Genomic DNA, 20432 nt, shown 5'->3' on the forward strand with positions numbered 1-20432 from the left:
TGGGATGTTCCATGCTCTGGCTAAAAACATTAACTTAGGTTCATTTACCTTGTCCTTCATTTACCTGCCTCTGATATTCCTAAATAGCCCCTTCCTACACTGTTGTCCTTTCCCTCTCTGTACTCCCCTGTCACTCCTCTCTCCTCTCTCTCTCTGTCCCGCTCCTCTCTGTATGGGTGCCATATCTTATATAATGTATTTTAGAAATTACCAACCTGAAATTTCATATTCAGACACATAATTCTTACTAACAACTTAATAATGTTGTCTTTTATACATGAAATGTACTGCTGCACTGTGCTTACTAGCATTAGCCTTAAAACTGTCTCACTCAACCTGAAATGCCCTGTCCCACTTTATCTAACACTGTCAGGTTGAGTGGGACAGTGCTGTAAATCTAATTCTCATAAATATTTGATACAGTTTCATACTCATTATTATTAATTGTAAGTACAAATGCATTTAAAAGCAAAAATTTTAATGTTACATCATAAGTGACAGAATTATCAACCTTATTATTCTCAAATTGATTTACCTTTGTTTCATATCCAGTAGACATTCAACAATGATACAATAATAATTATTTTGATAGGCTTACAAAAGTAACCTTGTACACTACACATAAGCTTAAGTGTCCCACTCAACCTGCTGTCCCACGCAACATGAAGTAACCCTACTCCTAAAGGGAACCCACGATCTCGCTACTGATCCCTGCTGGTGAAGAGTAAATACAGTAAATGCATCTTAACAGCAGATTAGTGACACATGCATAATGAATGCATAGCAACATCTTCTTTAAAGAAAATGCCACTCATTACATTCCATCAACTGAAGAAAACCAAATAAATAATAATAAAAAAAAATACATCACAAATGTGACCACACATAGTGGGCGTCACATTAAGTTCAACTAACTAAAGGCTTTCAAAAAGTGGTGGGGACAAAATGGGCCACGACAAAAAGTGGTGGGGACATATCCCCTGCGTATATGACGCCTATGCTGTAAACAGGCATCAACCGTAACAAGGTGACTGTGGATCCAGTGTGTGTACTGCGATACACCGAGTGTGATTCAAGATGCCAGTTAACTTAACACATTTCACAAATGTACTCCATATAAACCGACGTTTTTCAGTCTTAGCACACGAAACAGGGTTTATGTTCTGCACTTGAGATGCTTGTGATTTTTATATTCAGAAATTGTTGTTCAAGCAAGTGATCCGTGGATCATAAAAAGTAGTGTATAACGAACTGTGGTAAACTGGAATAGTTCAAGGTCATTGGTATATTTTATGGTCATCTGGTAGTTAGGTAGAGTTGAAAGCTTGAAATATATATAAAAACAAGCAGCTTATGTGCTCTTTCTTGCATATCACACTAGTTGCCGTTACCAATTCTGTTAAAGTCTGTTTTAGCCGCTAAGTTCATCTTAGTGTACTGTGTAGTTAGGCTACTTATAGATTTCGAATGAAGATATGATGTAAACATCCCATGAGAATATATAATCCTGTTGAGGAGGTTAACAGCAAAACAAGTGTAGGCTATAATACGGGGGAATACTCGTCGCATCCTAATATCAAAGTTCCACAATAGCTGGTCCTTTCAACGGCATTTTCAACCAAAACATTAAGGCTTGGTTTCTGGCGAATGAAATATAACATCATACTAAAAGTAGGTTTATATTCTCCAGATTACAATGATATACAGACTTCACACGAAGATTTTATAAAGGAGTTTTAAAAATAAATAATATAAAAATCAAGAGCAACTATGCTCTAATACTTCAACGTCCCCCCCCCCCCCCCCCCCCCCCAAAAGGTAATCCTGTATAGCCTTGACCTATGTCAGTTGGTTCTTCGTGAACGGCGGTTTTTATCGGTGAGATAAACACATCGTAACACAAACCTTCTCGCTCTGCTGATGACGCAGCAACCTCATCAACTTGTATCTGTAGTCCCAGGAGTGTCAGTGAATAAACCGTTTGTTCAGTAAACAAATGCGCGCGCGCGCGCTCGCACACACACACAAAGCAAATAAATATACAAATGAACAAATAAACAAACACATCTTGCGTTCGGGGGTTCGCGTTTCATGCGGATATTTAAGACCGTGCACATATGTAAGTTTGATAAACAGTACTACATAAAAATTATTTTTAGAATCTTAAGGAAAATAACGGACAGTCTAGTCAAGTCTAGTCCTTCCTTCCGATTGAAAAGTCCGTGGAAACTCTGGAACAAGTTTTAATCTACATCCACATAAAAGTAAAAATAGCGAGCTAACTGTGCTGCTTCAGACGCTTCACGTCTTCAGGCTCTCCAATCTTCAGGTGAAGCACCTGCCTCTGTGTTGCGGGAATTGACCACTAGGTGTCCGTGCAACCAAGCGCATCAGGTAAAGACAAATCTGTCACTGCACAATTCTGTTTAAAAAAATTGGTTTATGTGTTACTACTTTAAAGCTTCCGGTCAAGAAATCACTACTTAGTTCCCAGTGCATAACTAAGAGCAACGAATAGGCCTACAATCCACCTTAAAAGTGAAAAGGGGGGTTTGCGTCTATGAAATAAACTTTATAGCTTGTCCTTTACATCGAACCGGACATTCGCAAGTCAAATTAAATGCTTTTTATGGAATAGGTTCGAAGATAATTTAGAATTTTCGATTTCCCAGGAAAGCTTTTTCGTGTGGCCTCACCCTCAGAAAGTGGGGAGTGTCGTGTGTGCGTGTGCGTGCGCGCGCGCATGACTAATGTGTGTGTGTGTGTGTGTGTGTGTGTGTGTACTGGGTGTGTTCTTAGGGTTTAGCGTTAAATGTTGATGAACCTATACACCGGACGCGCATTCCTCACTCTAAGTGAAAGGACTACGACTGCTGAGAATGGATTTTTACAGAATTAGGATGCTGCTGCTCTTTGTGACATTTCTAGGTAAAAAAAAATTTTATTCACCTATCTGGTTATTCGGTTTTGTCTCAAGGCAAAACCGGGTAAGCAGTGAGATAGTTTGACCGTGCAGGTCAGTGCATTTTACAAGATCTTTCAACGAAAAAACTGTTCGTAAAAGAATGAGGACATATTAATGTATTAATTAAGGTGAATGTAAAAATGAACATATTCCTCTTATTATTACCATTCATTTATACATTTTAAAATATGATGGTAAACACAGCCTTCCCTGCCCTGTTTTTTTCTACTACTTGTATGCACCTGAGTCTAAACATCGACGCTGTCTTTCACAGGATGCTGGTCCGGAAGTTTGTCACAGGGAGCGGGTAAAGTGAAAGGTGTACTGGGGAAAAATGTGACGCTGGAACCAACCATTGACATTGCATCATCTGGAAACTTGGTGACCATGACATGGACCTTCAAAAATGCGGACAACGACATAGTTATATACACTGGATTATCGGGTAGTGAGAGATACGATACGAAGTACGTGAATAGAGCTAAATGTAACAAGACCACCGGCGTCTTGCGGCTCTCCGGGTTAACCAAGGCTGATAATGGAGACTATACCCTGAGTATAGTAGGTACTGACAATTCAATTGCGGACGCTATCGAACTGGAGGTACTTGGTGAGTTTGATAAATACATGTTACCTCAGCTTTTTAAAAGGTTACACTTGTTCACGTCGGGTGAAAGTATTGTATGTTTAACAAAATATTATCCATTAATTGATCAGTACAAACTAAATGTCCTAGTGATAACGGAATCCTTACTGTTCTCAGACCAATAGAGAGTGCCAACCCATGCGATTTAACTGTGTAGGCTACACGGGTGAATACCGCCCTCAACCCACCCCCATCACCTCATAATCAGAGAGTGCTTTACTGTACCTTGCTGGCCTCACAGCAAACTCCTTCAGGCAAAAAAGAAGCTTTGCACCTCATCCCTTAGAGAGCAGGTTTATTTCTGTCCATTTCTGGGGTAAATGGACTCTGCTCACTACACTGCAAAACAACTGGAGACTGTAAGATTACTGGAAAGACTTTAGCCTATCCTATCACTGGTCACTGGTCTCTATTCTCAGACCTAAATTATAACACAACTGTGATTATAAGACTGGTCTGTCTTATATTGGGGTCAGGGGCTTAACTGGGTCTTTTTCTCCCTGAGGAGAAAAAAAAGAAAGATAACAAACTGTTCTCTTAACTGACTCTGCTGATACCGTGATACGGTGCAGATCCTGAAGGGTGTGGCTGGTGGAATGGGAGGAAAAAATGGAGGCAACAACGGAAAGGTCCAGGGAGATGTGTTGTGTGATAGTGATACAGTGAAGACTAAGCTGCCTGGGCTAGTTTTTGGGCCCCCAACCCTGTGTCAGGCTGTTTGGGAGCCAAGGGGACCAGGGAAAACTATTTATTTCTTCCATTCTGGTTAAGGACAGTGATCTGTCATGAGACTCTTTCCTTCTCCCTCTCTCTCTCTGTCTCTCTCTATCTCTCTCTCTCTCTCTGTCTCTCTCTATCTCTCTCTCCCTGTCCCATGAAATCATGTAAAAGAGTCAAATCCTTGTCCATGTAATGATGTGCATTGACAGAAAGCTGTGTTTGAGTAATCTCTGAGTTATCTCAGTCACAAGGCCAGACTCAGAGGGCTAGAAAGAGATTAGAGCTGGTGTTTTGTCAAGTATGAGGAGGAGATGAATGACACTTTGAAGAGTCAGGTTTTGTAGTGTTAAGTGTAGTTTAGTTTAGACCCAGACTAGGTTTTGTCATTGGAGTTAAATCCCAGGGAATGGTTAATCATTGTATGAGAGACCACTCCTGAGGAATAAACGATACGACATCTATACTCATTCACTGTCTCCTCACATCTCTCTCTCTCTCTCTCTGATTTTCCCTCTCACTCTTTCCAGAGCCTGTCTCTGGTGTGAAAATTATGTCCAGTCTTTCGGAGGCAGTTGAGTTTAACAGTACAGTTGTACTGAACTGCACAGCTAAGGGCTCTTACATCACCTACAAATGGAAGAACGGCTCCAGTTCCCTGCAGGGAGACGGCACGCACATCCAGCTGAGCTCGAATGGACAAACTGTCACTGTCAACAACGTTTTCCGCACAGACCTCCAAGGTCCAATCTACTGCATCGCCGAAAATCCACTGGAATCAGAAACGAGTGCGCCCTTCAACCTTACTGTGAGCTGTGAGTACACACACACACACACACACACACACATTCTCAATTTTGTTGGTAGCTCTAGGAACATATTTCACACACACATCACTACTTTAAATTTTCACTATAGAAATATCCATATACGGAGAAATTAGAATATCTTAGCCGACATAGGAAAAAGGACTTATTTACACACATTCATCTAGAAACTCAGCCTCGGAATGAGTTGCATGCACAGTGCATGTTTATAAAACCATCAGACAGATATGTTAAAACAGGACTTCAGTCACTGTGTATCAGCGTCTGGCTTTTTCAGATCAGTGTGATGGTAGATATATTAGATATGCTGTTGTCCAGTGTAAACAACAGTGTTGTATGGTGCAAAGCCAGCAAACCAGGTGCAGGCAAACCCTGTTTAGATAAGATGGCTTAGCCGCCCTCACGTTGTCTGTGTGATGTCATGCCCATGACACTGTGTGAGCGAGGTAGAGTGTTTGTAAAGTGGGTGTGACAGGGTCACAGCAGTTGTCATAGTAATTAGAAATAAATACAAATAACACGCAGTAAAAAATGTATATCACACCATGTCACAAAAACTATGACACTTTAGTGTCACAACAACTTATGACACTGCTGTGACAGCCCTGTGGTGAGTGAAGGTTCAGATTAGAGACTGTGAGATAGAGAGTATATGTGTGTGTGTGAGAGAGAGAGAGTGTGTGTGAGAGAGAGAGAGTGTGTAAGAGAGAGAAAGTGTGTGTGCGAGAGAGAGAGAGTGTGTGTTTTCTGTGTGTGTGTGTGTGTGTGTGTGTGTGTGTGTTAGAATGAGTGGGCTATGTGTTTGTGTCATGAGTGAGGAATACCATGCTCTTGTGGAGCAGTGTGGATCAAATACGCCCATGAAGTTATAAAAATCTGAAATCTTAACAGTAAATTGTGGTAAAGTGGAAGTCATTGGGAATATTTGCAAAGATATAAAGACAAACTTGTGTGTGTGTGTGTGTGTGTGTGTAGATGGGCCTGACAACATCGTAATGACTGTACAGCCAATGCAGACAACCCTTAAGAAGGGATCAAACCTGACGCTGACTTGTTCGGCACAGTCCAGTCCGGCTGCCAGCCTGCAGTGGATGCATAACGGAGCTGACTTGAAGCAGGAGACCGGCAAGCTGACCCTCGCCAACCTTCAGGAAAAAGACAACGGGAACTACTCCTGTGTAGCCTACAACAGCAAAACCAAGCGCTATGCCACCAGCGCGGTTGCCGTGGTTACCGTCATAGGTAGGTACTGCAGGTGGATGGAGATATCAGTCAGTAAAAACACACGTGTACATGATTCAGTGAGTTAAAGCTTAATAATCATGTTGTCTGGCTGTTGTGACAGAAATGTATTCCTTAAATGTAAGATGTCTTTGGTCTTTTTCGAAGATCTTTTTGGTGTTGTGCAGTTGGTGTGAAAAGGTTTTGTTTTCATTTTTTTGTGTTCTTGTCATTTTCATTGTAATCCGTCTGCAAGAAACACTATTCTGGGATTAGAGCTTGTCTCTGTAAACAGCTTCAGCGTCAACTTTTTCCAGATAAGAAATGCCTTCTGTCGTTACGATTACGATTAAAAGAGAGATTGCGTACTCACTGGTACACGCAGGAAGTGTTTCTTATTTCGTTATCGTCCTCTTTGTGTTTTCGTTTCGTTGACCTCCATCGTTTGATAAGTGTACACCAGCATTCATGGTCCAGTTCCTTTACGCACAGGACTTCTCATTCCTGACTCAGCAGAACCTTCAGTTACAAAAGCTTGAGTCACATGGAGGGGGGGTTGGGGGTGGGAGGGAGGCCTGGGCTGATAGGAAAAAAAAGGTTTTTGGTGGTGTAATCTTTCTGGAAAGTTCTCCTTACCATGATAGTTGGAGATAAGAGACTGGTATCGAAACATTTCGTCTGAGAGATGAGAAAACACAAAGAAACTGTGACCTAGTTATCTTTTGCTCTCATCTCTTCCTTAACAATCCAGTCTTTCTAAGCTTTTACTCAGAAGATATCTCTCCCTGACTCTGAACAATTTCCTTTAATCAAACCATGTCTGATAGCAGGAAGAAAAAACCTGTTTTGCCAGGGATTCCTCGTCATGGTAACGTCTCTCCACCCATTTGGCCCAGGCAGCTGTGTACAATGCCATTTATGTCCCAGGGCTGTTTCAGTGTGTGAAACTGAGTGCCGTAAGAAAACACACACACATACACACACACGCATGCACACGCATTTTCAGTCTTTCTCCACGTGATGTTGAAAGACGTATGTGCCTGGGGCGAAGAGGACTGTCTGACTAAGACTGTATGGTGTTTGGGAAATGGCTGAAATCTCTTCCTTAGAAAGAAACATCAAACAGAGAAACACTTCACAAACTGTCTGTCTATATAGAGACAGACAGATACATACATACACACATATAGTCAAGTCACTTTTATTTATATAGCACATTTAAAAACATACATAAGTACGTACATAAGCACATACATAGACTGGGCTTAGAGAGTTTACTCAATAAGTACAGCCCCAGTCTGTTTAGCTGTGTGTGTGTGTGTGTGTGTGTGTGTGTGTGTGTGTGTGTCTGTGCACAAATGTCAGGTCTGTGTCATTCATACGTTCCTGTGTAATGATGGCCTGTCTTCGGCACCCGTGCTCAGTGAGCGTCAGCCGCAGGAAACATCTCTCCGCTTTTGCGGTTTAGAAAATCTTTTCTGACAGATCAACACCTCCTGCTCATCCCAAACAAAGAACTCCTCAAACTGACTGCTCAAGGGTTTCTTTTTTTTTTGCAGTTACCTCACAAATGTTGACAATTTCATTGTTCTTAAAGCTGGTGTGTATTGGTTTCATTTGTTTGATAATTTCATTCGGTATGTTTTCAAGTTAATATGGATGAAGAAAGAAAGAGAGTGAATTGCGATTTGCTGGTTGATTTTCCATTTCATGATTTTCACAAGTGGTAGAGTAAGTTGAGGAGTGTAACAGTTTGTAACAGTTTAACAATATGGTGAAAAGTAGAGTTTAACTCTTAAAACCTGAGAAGGAGTTCTGATGCATTGGCCAATTGGAATTACAATGGTCAAACAGACTCTGAACACTACTGTGACTAACCCTATGTGTTTATTACTTTATAAACAAAACACAAATGCTGTTAGCATGAACAAAGGCAACTCATGCTTGATTTAGGGCTCAGTAAAAACCACTTCGTGTTAACTAAACAATTAGTTTGTGTTTGTGAAAGGACTTTTATTGTGAAGTCTTTTTAGGAAATGAAGCATCCTACTATCTAAATTGGGTTGATCTTGTGTCCTCACCTCCTTTTTCTCTTTCTTTCTTTCTTTCTTTCTATTTCTCTTTCTTTAGAGGCCTTGTCTGGCACAAACATCACGGGTCCCAGCATGCCTCTCATTGCAGGCAAGAGTACGGCGAACCTCACTTGTGAGGCTGCCGCCGGAAAAGCCACCAAAGTCATGTGGCTGAAGGACGGAAAACCTCTGTCCCTCAGCAACCGCGTGGCCCTCACGGCGGATGAACACACCCTGACATTCAGCTCCTTGGAGAGGACAGATAACGGCATGTACAAATGCGTGCTGAGTAACGCTGTTGGAGAGAGCTCTGCACAGTTCAGACTGGACGTGAACTGTGAGTATAAAAACATTGTTTTTACGTGCTTTTATATGTCGCAGTGAAAAAAGGAATGAATTGCTACAAACACATATACCAAATGAGCCTGTGTGTGTGTGTCTGTGCGTGCATGTTTGTGTGGGTCCATGTGTCTGTCTGTGTGCATGTAGATTCCTTAGATGTGTGTCATTCCATGTGTCTCTGTTGCTGTCTTGCATGCTTTTTGTTTCTCTGCTTAACTTCCCTGTGTTTGGAGACAGAGGCCTCTCTTTGTTCTCGGATGGTAATTAGCAACCAGTTGTTTCTGTAGTTGCAGGTACAGGCACATGATTAGAACGGTTCTCCAAAGCCATTTTCACATATGCACTACAGACTATGTCTGCAGAATCAGGTTGACATTTTGTCTAAAGTTGCCCTTTCACACATGTAGCACACAACAGGAGACTGTCAGACGTGTTCTCACCCACTCAAAACACTTGGTTTGGTTTAGGCGAGGGGTGGCACCTGGGTAGAGCGTGCAGGAGGCAGGACATGCGCAAAAAGTTCGCTGTGGAAATCACAGTGTTTGGTTTACAACACATCAAAAATGGCGGACGAGGCTACCAACTTTTGTCTGACGATTTCAGCATCGGCCCTTACTGACAAAAGTTCCCAGAATCTCGTTGTCTCTCCAGTTAGACATTTTCGTTGGCGTCCTCGTGTATGTGACCCTTCTTCTTCACCCTCGGATGTTTGTATTCCTCCGGTTTCGCGCCAGTCGCATGTAAGAAACGGCATCAACGTGCCCACTTGCTCGCTGTGCATTCTCTGGACTACAATCCGCTGTATTTGCACATGGACTCAGTCGAACATACAACAGACTTTGTACTAGGGGGCTGGTAGAATAACATCTGTTTAGGACCTGATATGACTGATTCGGGACATTTGCGTTCACACTTACAGCCGCTCTGATTAGAGTCTAGATTATTTTAGGGATGCAGTGCATGTGTGAAAGGGGCTCACAAGTTCAGCTCACCACGCTGCATAACGTATGGGGTGAAAACATGCGCTGCTCTGTTTCTGTGCATGTCAGAGGATGTGTGTTCAACCGTTATTTACTTTGAGTTAAAACGTAACTCAGGAGTTGAGTTACTTAATTAAGGAGTAATATTTAGGTTATTCCACATCTGAACAGAAAATGTAGGAAAGTAAAGAGAGGCTGTAATTGGTTGTGGTCTGTTGGTTGATGAAGCATTGATTGATATCCAGCATATAAGCTGGTGCCTGAAAAAAGCAAGTCTGTGTTTCTGATATGTGATTGGCTCTTTCCAACCTCTCCATTTTTGTCTCAGTTGGCCCGGAGGAAAGCAAAATCAGTGGACCGGAAGCGGTGGAGATTCACGATCCCGTGCTTTTAAATTGTTCGGTCCAATCCAAACCAACCGCCACCTACACCTGGACTCTTAATGGTACAGTGAAGGACCAGACCTCATCAGTGTACACCATCAACAACCCCAGCTACAAGGACAGTGGGACCTATGTCTGCACAGCCTACAACCCCGTCACTGGCCGTAACCAGTCAGCCACACACGTACTCTCTGTGAAGGGTGAGACTATAGTGCTGAATTCCCACCATACCACCGTTCTGTCTGGACCAGTGTGAGCTATAGAGTTAGAACTTGTGTCAGTCTGCAGCTAAAACTGACTCAGATCTGACAGTTTTTCTCCCCTCATGTGCAGGATGTATGTTTATAAAATAGCAAAAAAAAGAAAAGACAAAAAAGAGTCTCATCTTTTCTATTTCAATTTCTATTCAAACCATGAATCAGTAATCAATCGTTCAGTGCTCAGTGTGGCTTACGTTTTTTCCCCCGTGTCATTCATGTCATTGCAGTGGTTTTCATGTTGTTGTTTTCCTGTGTCATTGCCTAAGGGTGGTAGGGCACCTGATAAGGGAAAGTTCAAATGAAAAGCTGTGAGTGGTGCTCAGAGCGTTAAAGCTACTTTTATTTATTTATTTTTCATTTTTTTTTCCATTTTATCATGAGCTGATGAATCTACACACATGAAACCAGTTAAAGAATGTGTGTGTGTGTGTGTGTGTGTGTGTGTGTGTGTGTGTGTGTGTGTGTATTTAACTTGACATGATGCCTGTTGGGTTTCCAGAGGAAGGGGCACTGGATGAAGAAGGCCTGTCAGGTGGCGCCATTGCGGGAATTGTGATCGCCTGCGTTATAGTCATAGTCGTTATCGCCTGTGTCGTCTACTGCAGGAGAAACAATTCAGAGTAAGTTTCTGTCAGAACTCAATGTCTGTCTCTCAAAGCCTCTGTCAGTCCTCACTGTGTCAGAGGAAAAAATATTTTGCTGCAGGTCTCCTCACTCAGTGGTTAACTATGTTTTCATTAATACACTGTTCTTATCATGACACGAACCTTTATGTCTCTCTCTCCTTCTCTCTCTTTCTCTCTCTGTGCCAGAACATGACCTTCTCTTCCACTCCTCCTCTTTTCATTCCTCTCATTTTTTGGCATACTAGAACATGCAAGTCTGGTCATTACTGAATATCTTTACTTTAAAATGTGTGTGTGTCTGTTTGTGTGTGTGTTTTGGTAACCAAGCCTTTTTAAATTTCAAAATGCCAAATTATCCATTTTGAGAGCTTTAAACACACACACACACACACACATGCGCGCGCACACACACACACCTTTTAATACCAGGACAACATTCAGCCAGAACATTCCAGAGATACGATAAGCACTTTAAGGTTTCTCAACAGGAAATGATGTCAGCCCCCCCCCCCCCACTACAACGATCTCAGCTATCCCATTACTAGCAGTATTGACTTAGTCAGCTGAATAAACTTCTTGTGCAATGTGTGGCAATGTGAATAAACCGTCCATTGGCGTCCTGTCAGGTGCTTTTGCATAATTAGAGCTTCTCCTCTGTCTTCTTCATGGTTTCCTCTGATGTAAACAGAGCAATGTTGCGTTAGTTTTCTTGACTAAGAGTATAGGGACATATCCTCTATAAATCCCTCTCCTCCTCCTTCTCTCCTCTGCCTGCACCCTGTCCCCAAAACACCTCCTGCGTATGTCTCTTTAACTTTAACCACACAGGTGAGTGAGTGGATGCAGGTTTTTCGGTTGAACAAGTGTTACATAGCTGACAGACCTGTTACGTTCCGGAAACATCCGTTGTGTCTTCTCACCGGAACAAGTGCCTTAGATTGAAACAGACTTGAACCTTACACACAGTGAGTCAGTGACTAACAGTAGCCTGCACCCAAAAATGAGAGAGAGAGAGAGACTGGAAATATCAGAAATAGTGTCTTACCCTTGTCTTGTGTAACCGTCAGATCAGCGGCTGATTAAGATCAAAATTTGATCTTTAGAAATGTGTGGCTGAGAAATAGATAGGAACTGTTGTTATTTATTTGTTCTGTAGTTGTAAGGGTTGTCAGTGCAACTGAATGATGAATGAATTGGCAATTTTTTAAATCTTGTTATTACCTCTGGTTGTTTGAATCAGTGTTTGAAAAGACATTGTAATAGATACGGTCACAAAATGACCATGTAGAGTGCCTGAAACTAGCTGAAAACATTAACAAGGGAAGGTAGCTTTTATCACTGGCTTGGACCAAGTCATTTATTAAGCGGTGTTGGAGAGTTTAATTCCGAGTCTTGCCGTTAATCAGTCTTTTAACGACTGGGAAATCCTGTCATCTTTAAGTAGGAATCCTTGTGGTTGACTTTGGAGAAAGACTGAGTAACAGACTGGTGGAGTAACCAGTAGGCCGGTGTCACCGGATTCCACCACCCTTTTTGAAACTGTACATTGCTCAGTCACGACAGCTCTGTTTCAGTTGGTTTAACCTGTTTAGTTTGAATTCAGAATGCTAACTGACAATCTGAATAATCAGACAACCTACACTAAATAAAATACTGGTTTCAGATAGCAGGAGAAGAGAACATTCTGAAAATGAACTGAAAATAAAAAGAGTGCAGTCTTTGTGTACACAGGGTGTTTGTGTAAACAAAAAATCGCTGATAAGAATGATTAGGTAGTTGTAAGTGAATGTAATTACATCTCATTGTGTGATGCTGCTGCTCCTTCAAATCAGATAATAATCAATCAGTTGTGCGTGAGTAAGAAAGTCTTTCTCTCTCATTTCTGCTGGAGAGACACAGGGGAAGAAGTGAAATAGGAAAACAAAAGAGGAGCTATTATTCATGACTTGTCATCCATGCAAATGCACCACACTACTGTCTTTAACAAAACAGATATTCATGATAGGCTTCCAGTACAACCAGTAAAACCAGTTTAAATGTAGATACATGCACATATGCACACATTCCCACGCAACACACACACACACAACACAACACTTACAGACATGCATGCATAATGCTTGCATGCACTTACTCATGCTTGTACACATACACACACCACACACACACACACACACACACACACACACACACAGAAAACACACACACACACACACAGGGTTTCAGAAAAATGACCTAAGGTAATTTGGTTGAGTTTTGACACATACTCTTTTAACAAAACTCAGCTGAGAGAACAGCTAGGGATGTCACACACTGGCTGTCAGGAATTGATGGGAGAATTGCCAAGGGAGAGCATATATGTTGTATAGAACATATACAGGCAAATAAGGCTTCATTAGGGTATACACATAGACTATGTGCCTTCAGATAAGACTATGACATGTAACTGTATACAATTAAATAAGACTATAGTATGTTTAACGTAGAGTTTATCGAGTCAGGTAAGACTAGAAAATGGGTAAGACAGAGTCTATGTTGTAAATTTGATCGTGATAAAGTAAAGCAGTGCTTTTCTCCCGTTTGCACGTGCTCTGGATGTGCATGAGTACATCCTCTGTGTGGTTGTGGTCACTTACCCAGTTACCTGTTTCTTACATGAGACTGGGTAACACTGAGGGGTTTTGCTAGCGGGACACACTGGGCATGTGAGATTGCCACCGCTGACAACCAGAGGAGCATGGGTTCCCTCTTTCGAGTCTTGGTTCCTTTCATGGTTGGTTCCTCTCACAGAAATGGGGAATTTTGTCCATCGATGACATCTGGCATGGTTTCCCGTAAAGCTGCTTTCAGTCAATGTCTACTGTAAAAAGGTCAACAATGGTAAAAGGTAGAGTCTCTGATGACTGGAGAGTTGGTTGTTTTATCACTGGATAAAAAAGAGAGACGTGATCTTCCTGTGATGTTTCTGCTGGGGTAAAGTTTATGTCACCGTGGGCATTTCAGTGTGTGTTTGCATCTCACGTAGTTTGTTTAAGGAAGCCAGTCTCTCCGACCCACATACATCTCTCTCACACCTTCCTGTCAGCAAAAAACGATGTTTTTCTGTCTCTGTTCACTCAAAGCAAGGCTGAGCTGTGCTTCAGCATTCCAGGGTAACCTAAAAACCATCTCCAGAGGCTACAGTGACCTCCCTCATATCTGTCCCTACCACCTCCCCTCTCTCTTTGTGTCTCTCTGTCTCTCTCTCTGACCTTTGCTCCTCCCAGCTCTGTGTGCTACAGTTTGACAACACTTCTCCTGTTAGTTTAGGTTGTCACACAGGGTGATCCGAGCATGCCAGAGGAGAGTCAGACTTTTTTTAAGCTGTTCTTTGGAAATCTCTCTCTCTCTTTCTCTCTCTTTCTTTTTTCTTTATGATGAGGTAAGGAAGGATGGTGGTGTTGAGAATATGGTAGGAATGCTACTCGTGTCCATACAAGTTGTCTCTCTCTCTCTCGCTCTCTCCCTCTCTCTCACACACCTTTGCTCCACCCAGTCTTGTGTGCTACAGTTGCAGTGTTCCTCTGCTTATCTGCCCTTAACTGCAATATCATTTTGGTTTTACTCCCCTTTTCTGAATGCTAGCATAATTGGCAAAAAAAACAAAAAAATTGACAAAAAAAAATCCTGCTAAGCCAAGTTAGAATTGCAGATCAAAACAGCATCTCCCTCAATCCCCAGTCTTTCCTATCCTGAGAGCAGAGAATGGGTTGAGCAGCTGAAAGTTGACAGTTGAAATATTTGTTAGACTACTGGTTGAATTAGTAAAGACAACTAGGGTAAACCACTTTTTTGTTTTTGTTTCTGATGATCCTTTGAGTTTCTAAAAAACACTGTTTGTGTCTGGGTTTGTAAAAAAGTTTAAGGTGCTCTGTAATGCTTTGAAGATGTTTGATGTTTAAAGTAAAGAACAGAAATCTTAAAATACTGGAGCCAATAACATACATAAATCCCAAATCTCCAACATTAAACACAACATCTTTCACTCAGACCTTTAAAAATAACCCCTCTGCACTGCTTATCTCTCTGGATCATGTTTTTACTTGTGGATGAATATGTATATGTATATCTTTTCATTCATTGCCTTTTGTTTTGTCTCTTTTCCAGTGTCCCATCCCCATACTGAAGCGGGGCCAAAACAGGCTGGGGGGAAGAGGGTAAGATGGAGTATCTGGCTTTGTCACATTGTATGGGTCTTTGGATAACAAGCTGGTGGTATCAGGGGTGGTAACAGTAGCTATTGTCACATGATTTACTGTATGTGTTTCTGTGTGAGTGGGTGGGACAGATATGCTGTTTTGACATCTGTGTGTCACAACATAACACTCACACACACACACACACACACACACACACACTTCATGTGATGCTGAAAGATGTGTGAGAGGAGAGCAGTGGGAATGCTTGAGAGATGACACAGAATGTGTGGTGTTTGGGGAATGACTGAAACCTCTTCTTCAAAAAGGCAGGTCAGACAGACACCAGTAGACTTATAGTCAGATAGACAGTTAGACAGACAGACAGACAGACAGATAGATAGATAGATAGATAGATAGATAGATAGATAGATAGATAGATAGATAGATAGATAGATAGATAGATAGATAGATAGATGGATAGATAGTCCCCACTGTCTTTATCAGCTGTGTGTATATGTGTCTGTATGTGTGGGTCCATGTGTGTGAGAAAGAGAGCAAGCTTCTCTCTGTGTATGAGTCCCTTACACACACACACTCACACACACACGCATGCTGGTCCCTAAAGGCAGACGATAAGACTGTTGACTGAGGGCAGGGAGGGCTCAGGTCTGATTATGTGCTGGTTTTGAATACAGTTGCTCTGACATTTCGAGTGATTGAATAAGTCCTGCAGTGTATCCAGTGACTAACGGAGGTGTGGCTTTGCTTTTCTGTGTGAAGAATGAATGACTGATTTGTCATTCTCTTTCTTTCGTTCATTTTTTTAATCTTTGTGAACAGGAACTGGAAAGCCAAACTGTTGCCTGGCATTTTGCTGAATGAATCTATGTCAGAATTAAAAAGAATCTCACCTATTTTCCACCCTGTTCACTATAACTCTTTAATGAGTCATCACTATGAAACCAAGCCGACATTAGAATAGTACTTATGATTAACAGTCAGTTCTGACTAGCATAATTAGACAGCACCATGTCGTTTGTCAGTTTCTAATAACAGTCGTGTCCTGTGTTGTGGCTAATGATTGTTTCCCAGGTGTGATATGGAGATGAAGCTGTATAACCTTTCTCTCCCTTTTTCCCCCCCATAGGATTGACTTTTTTTTTTTTTTTTTTACCCAAAATCCATCAGGTCTGTTGGAAAAACTGCTTGTGCAGGTCAAACACACCCTGAGGCTAAACTGTGTGCTAAGGCTTAAATGCCAAAACTCAACGCCTTATCCAGGAGGCCACTCCCCACGCGTTGGCTGTCTGGAACATTCCCTCCACACACACACACACACACACACACACACACACACACCTTTCGGGATACAGAGGTAAACAAGAGGACTGTGGAAGTTTGTGGACCACATTAAGAATCTGCCCCAAGTGACCCTCCACATCCATGATCCTTTGTTCCCATGGAAACGCAATACGGCTTTAAACACGCCCCCCCCCCCCCCCCAGCATATCCTAAAATGCAGCAGAGGATTGTCAGACCATTGTCTGAGCTGAACCTGGGGCTGTTCCATACCCATCATACAACAGTTGGTGGTGCCCTCAGCATGTGTTGCCTGTCTGATACCTGCACAGGACACGACTGGGCCCAGCTGTGGGACTCTCTCAACACCAGGAAAAAAAAAAAAAAAGAAAGAAAAAAGAAAATCTGGACAAAAAATCCAGATGTAACCTGAAGACCATCACAATCAGCCATCAGCTCCCCTTCTCTAAACGTGTCTCTCGCTCTCTTTCTCTCCCTCCTATTCTCCCTTTTTTTTTTAGAAAAAAAAAACAGTGTACCCTGGTTTTGGAGGGAAAGTGTTGCCGCATTGTTTCTGGGCGTTGCCACGGGAAAGTGTTTATATGAGTGTTCCAGAATGGATCTCTCTTGTGAAACCAGACGGATCTAAATGTCACCTTGAGTTCAGCAGTCCCGTCAAACCTCCTGAAATCTACAAACAAGCACAAGGGTTATCTGACACCTACACACGCAGTTCTCTGCAGTTACTTTTGTTATAAAAACCCAAATGTGTATTTTTTTTAAATAAGAGGTGTCTTCTTTTGTTATTGATGTTGTTGTTGTTGTTGTTGTTGTTAATTTTTTTGTTTTTATTGATTTAAGTCTAAAAAACTAAAAATTAAGATTAACGTTATATGATGTATTTTGAAAATCTTAAAACTGTGTTTGAGCTTTAAATGCACTTGATCAGCAAATGTAAAATCATAAATGTATTTATCACTTAGTTTCAGAAGTAGTTTGTTTGAGATAATGAGAGTATGGAGTCGTGTGTGTGTGTGTGTGTGTGTGTGTTTGTTTGTGTGAGTGGCATTCCAGCGTGCATGTCTCAGCATGCACACACACACACACACACACACACACACACACACACACACACACACACACACGCACGCATACACATGCACTGCAACACATTAGAAAACCACTGCAAACACACACACAAATGTTTGCAAATACACTCCTTACAACAGATCAATGTGAAAATACATGCAGTATATCTTCACTGTGGGGATTCAGTGCGGAGGGAGTTCTTGGCCACGGAGTTTGCTGTGGCGGTGGTCATTGGGTCTGGAAGCTGTTGTAATTGGAAAAGTCTGGCAGAGATGGGAGTTAGCAGTTATCATGCTTTAGTCTGCACTGTGGGGAGCACCAGCGGTTTTCAGCTGTGGCTTCTAAACGTTACGAGCTGAGGCATTTTTCAGTTTGAAAGAAATCTTCCGCAAGAAATCACAGTGGATTTGTGAGGAAGTCACATTTGATGAAATTGTAGAGAACATTAAGAAACAGTTTTTCTTCTCTTTAATTTTTAATGTTTTTTGATAGAGCATTTGTGGTATTCAAGGGTCTAATGTCCAGAATCGACTCTGTCAGCGTAAAACTGGAAACCAAAGATAATGTGCCCCACCCCCCAGTACAGAAGTGAATATGAAATGGATTCAGTTTTGACTACTGGAGTTCAATCATCGTCTTATTTCTATTGAGGTGTCAAGTCTTAGCTCAAGTCATTGTCAGGTGGTTTACAAAACGGGCCATGTTATTATCTCTTTCAATTAACAATGTATTTACTAGATCTTTTTTCACTGTTTTGTCTTACTGGTGTTTGTTTTTATTTAATTTATTCCTTCATTTTGTTCTGCACTGCACACTGCAGCCTAAAAATGAAACCTCTGCAGCTCAAAACTTTTTTTGCCATTCCAAACAGCCAATCACGTGTCTTCCCTTTTCATTTGAATGGCTGTTTGGATTTGAATGATATGAGAAAAGGCGGGATGACTTTCAGGTGTGTGTTAATTACATAGCCATGAGGAAGAGAGGTTGGGAGCGAGGACAACACTCCACCCTTCTCCCTCACCATTTTCTCTCTGCTTTTTTTTTCTCCCTCTCTTTTCTCGTCTTCTCCTCATCTGTTCTGTCCTGAGGTGATGTTGGTGCTTAAAAAAAGAAAGAAAGAAAAGAGTGTGGATTGCAGAACGTTCCAGGGCCACAGAGTTGAGTGAACTCACGTGGATAAGCACAAGACGTGGAAACCCAGCCTTTTGTTTATGTACATGTTTACCTGTGCTTATGCAAATACATCCCTCTCTCTCTCTCTTTCTCACTCATTCACTCACTGTGAGATGTGTGTGTGTGTGTGTGTGTGTGTGTAAGCGAGAGAGAGAGAGAGAGAGAGAGGGGGGGGGGAAATGAGCCCTGCATTCCTTTTGTAGTCCCCCTTTACAACTGAACTCCTTGTAGCCTTGATAGACATTCTATTCTAGAGAGCCACACACAGTTTCTGTCCTCTTTGGTTACATTTAGGGGCTTTCCTCTCTGTCTCAAACACACACACACACACACACACACAGATACACCACACAATCACACAAAAACACATCACACAAAGTGTGACAGAAAGATTGCCTCCCAGGCCAAACCACATATCACTGTATCCAAATGTTTCAGTCCTTTTCTTTGTCTTTCTTTCTGTCTTTGAATCATAAGGTGCTTTTCAAAATCCAAAGTGAGAGCCAGCGCCCCCAGCATGTCACCCTCACCTGTTTGTTTTTTGTTTGTTTGATTGTTTGTTTTTGTTTTTTTAATACACCAATGAAATACTGAAGACTGTGTGTTTTAATGACATGAGTAGGATTCAGTAGTAAATACTGTCGAACGGTAAGTCTCTTGTCAGACGTGACTAGTTTGACAAGTTCATTTGCTTTAAGTCAACATAGCAGATCCCCTAGAGAAGAGGGCTTGCTGGGCAAGTAGACTCACAATAGCACCATTGTGGAACAATGTAGCTGAATGTAAAAGACAGTTCAATAAACGTAAATGTTTATAAAATGCCCCTGAGTAATCTGTAACTGTCAGAACACACAGGCATGCACGCAGGCACGCACGCACACACACACACACACACAAGTCTCCGCCCTGTCATAGAGTATAGTCTCTGTGATAAATGTGAGGTTTTAGCAGTGAAACAGTAATGGAACCTTATTACAGTGTGCGTGTGTGTGTGTGTGTGTGGTGGGAAACCCAGGCTGTCTGACTGGTACTGCATTCATTATCTCCACTTTATAATAACCTGTGTTCAGTGTGTGTGTGTGTGTGTGTGTGTGTGTGTGAGAGAGAGAGAGAGAGTTGAAATGTAGTTGTGTCAATGACAGTCTTAAGTGTGTGTCTGTTTGATTAGTTTATCTATGTTTTGAATGTGTGTGGAGAGCTACTGCTGTAATGTTAGTGGGTGTGTTGCTGGGATGGATGTAGAGGTGTCATAGTAAAGAGTATGTGAGTATGCACAGATTTAGACCTGCTATTGTAAAATTGTGTAAGCACTCTCTCCCTCTCTTTCTCTTTCTGTGTGTGTGTGTCGGTTGAGGTATTGTATTAGAGAATGCATGTATATCCATATTTAGACATGCTGTGATGACTTTGAGTCACGTAGTGTGCCTTTGCTATACCTGCACGTGCATGTCCAATAGACTGTAGAATGTTTTTTTTATAAAAATTAGCCTCTGGGGTTCACAAGCTGTTTCTCCATTCATGCATCAGGAAGTCTTTTACCAGACGGCCTCCACTCACAAAATGAAGACTTTCAAGTTTCACTCGCGCAGACTCGGCCTCTTAATTGTACATCCCAGCTACATGTTTACTCAGCCAATACCTCCCACAAGCTTCT

General features: G+C 41.8%; 1 protein-coding gene across 1 annotated transcript in view; it reads left to right on the forward strand.

Moving 5' to 3' along the window:
• Nucleotides 1–2900: 2900 nt before the first annotated feature.
• The window catches only part of LOC115828327 (carcinoembryonic antigen-related cell adhesion molecule 5), a 31210-nt gene continuing 13678 nt past the window's right edge, over nucleotides 2901–20432 (forward strand). The window contains exons 1-7 of the mRNA XM_030792318.1: nucleotides 2901–2928; nucleotides 3240–3575; nucleotides 4859–5143; nucleotides 6131–6397; nucleotides 8507–8785; nucleotides 10099–10353; nucleotides 10913–11033. Coding sequence (XP_030648178.1) covers nucleotides 2901–2928; nucleotides 3240–3575; nucleotides 4859–5143; nucleotides 6131–6397; nucleotides 8507–8785; nucleotides 10099–10353; nucleotides 10913–11033 — 1571 coding nt within the window. The remainder of the gene's footprint in view (nucleotides 2929–3239; nucleotides 3576–4858; nucleotides 5144–6130; nucleotides 6398–8506; nucleotides 8786–10098; nucleotides 10354–10912; nucleotides 11034–20432) is intronic.

The sequence above is a fragment of the Chanos chanos genome, chromosome 1, assembly GCF_902362185.1.
Source record: "Chanos chanos chromosome 1, fChaCha1.1, whole genome shotgun sequence".
NCBI lineage: Eukaryota > Metazoa > Chordata > Actinopteri > Gonorynchiformes > Chanidae > Chanos > Chanos chanos.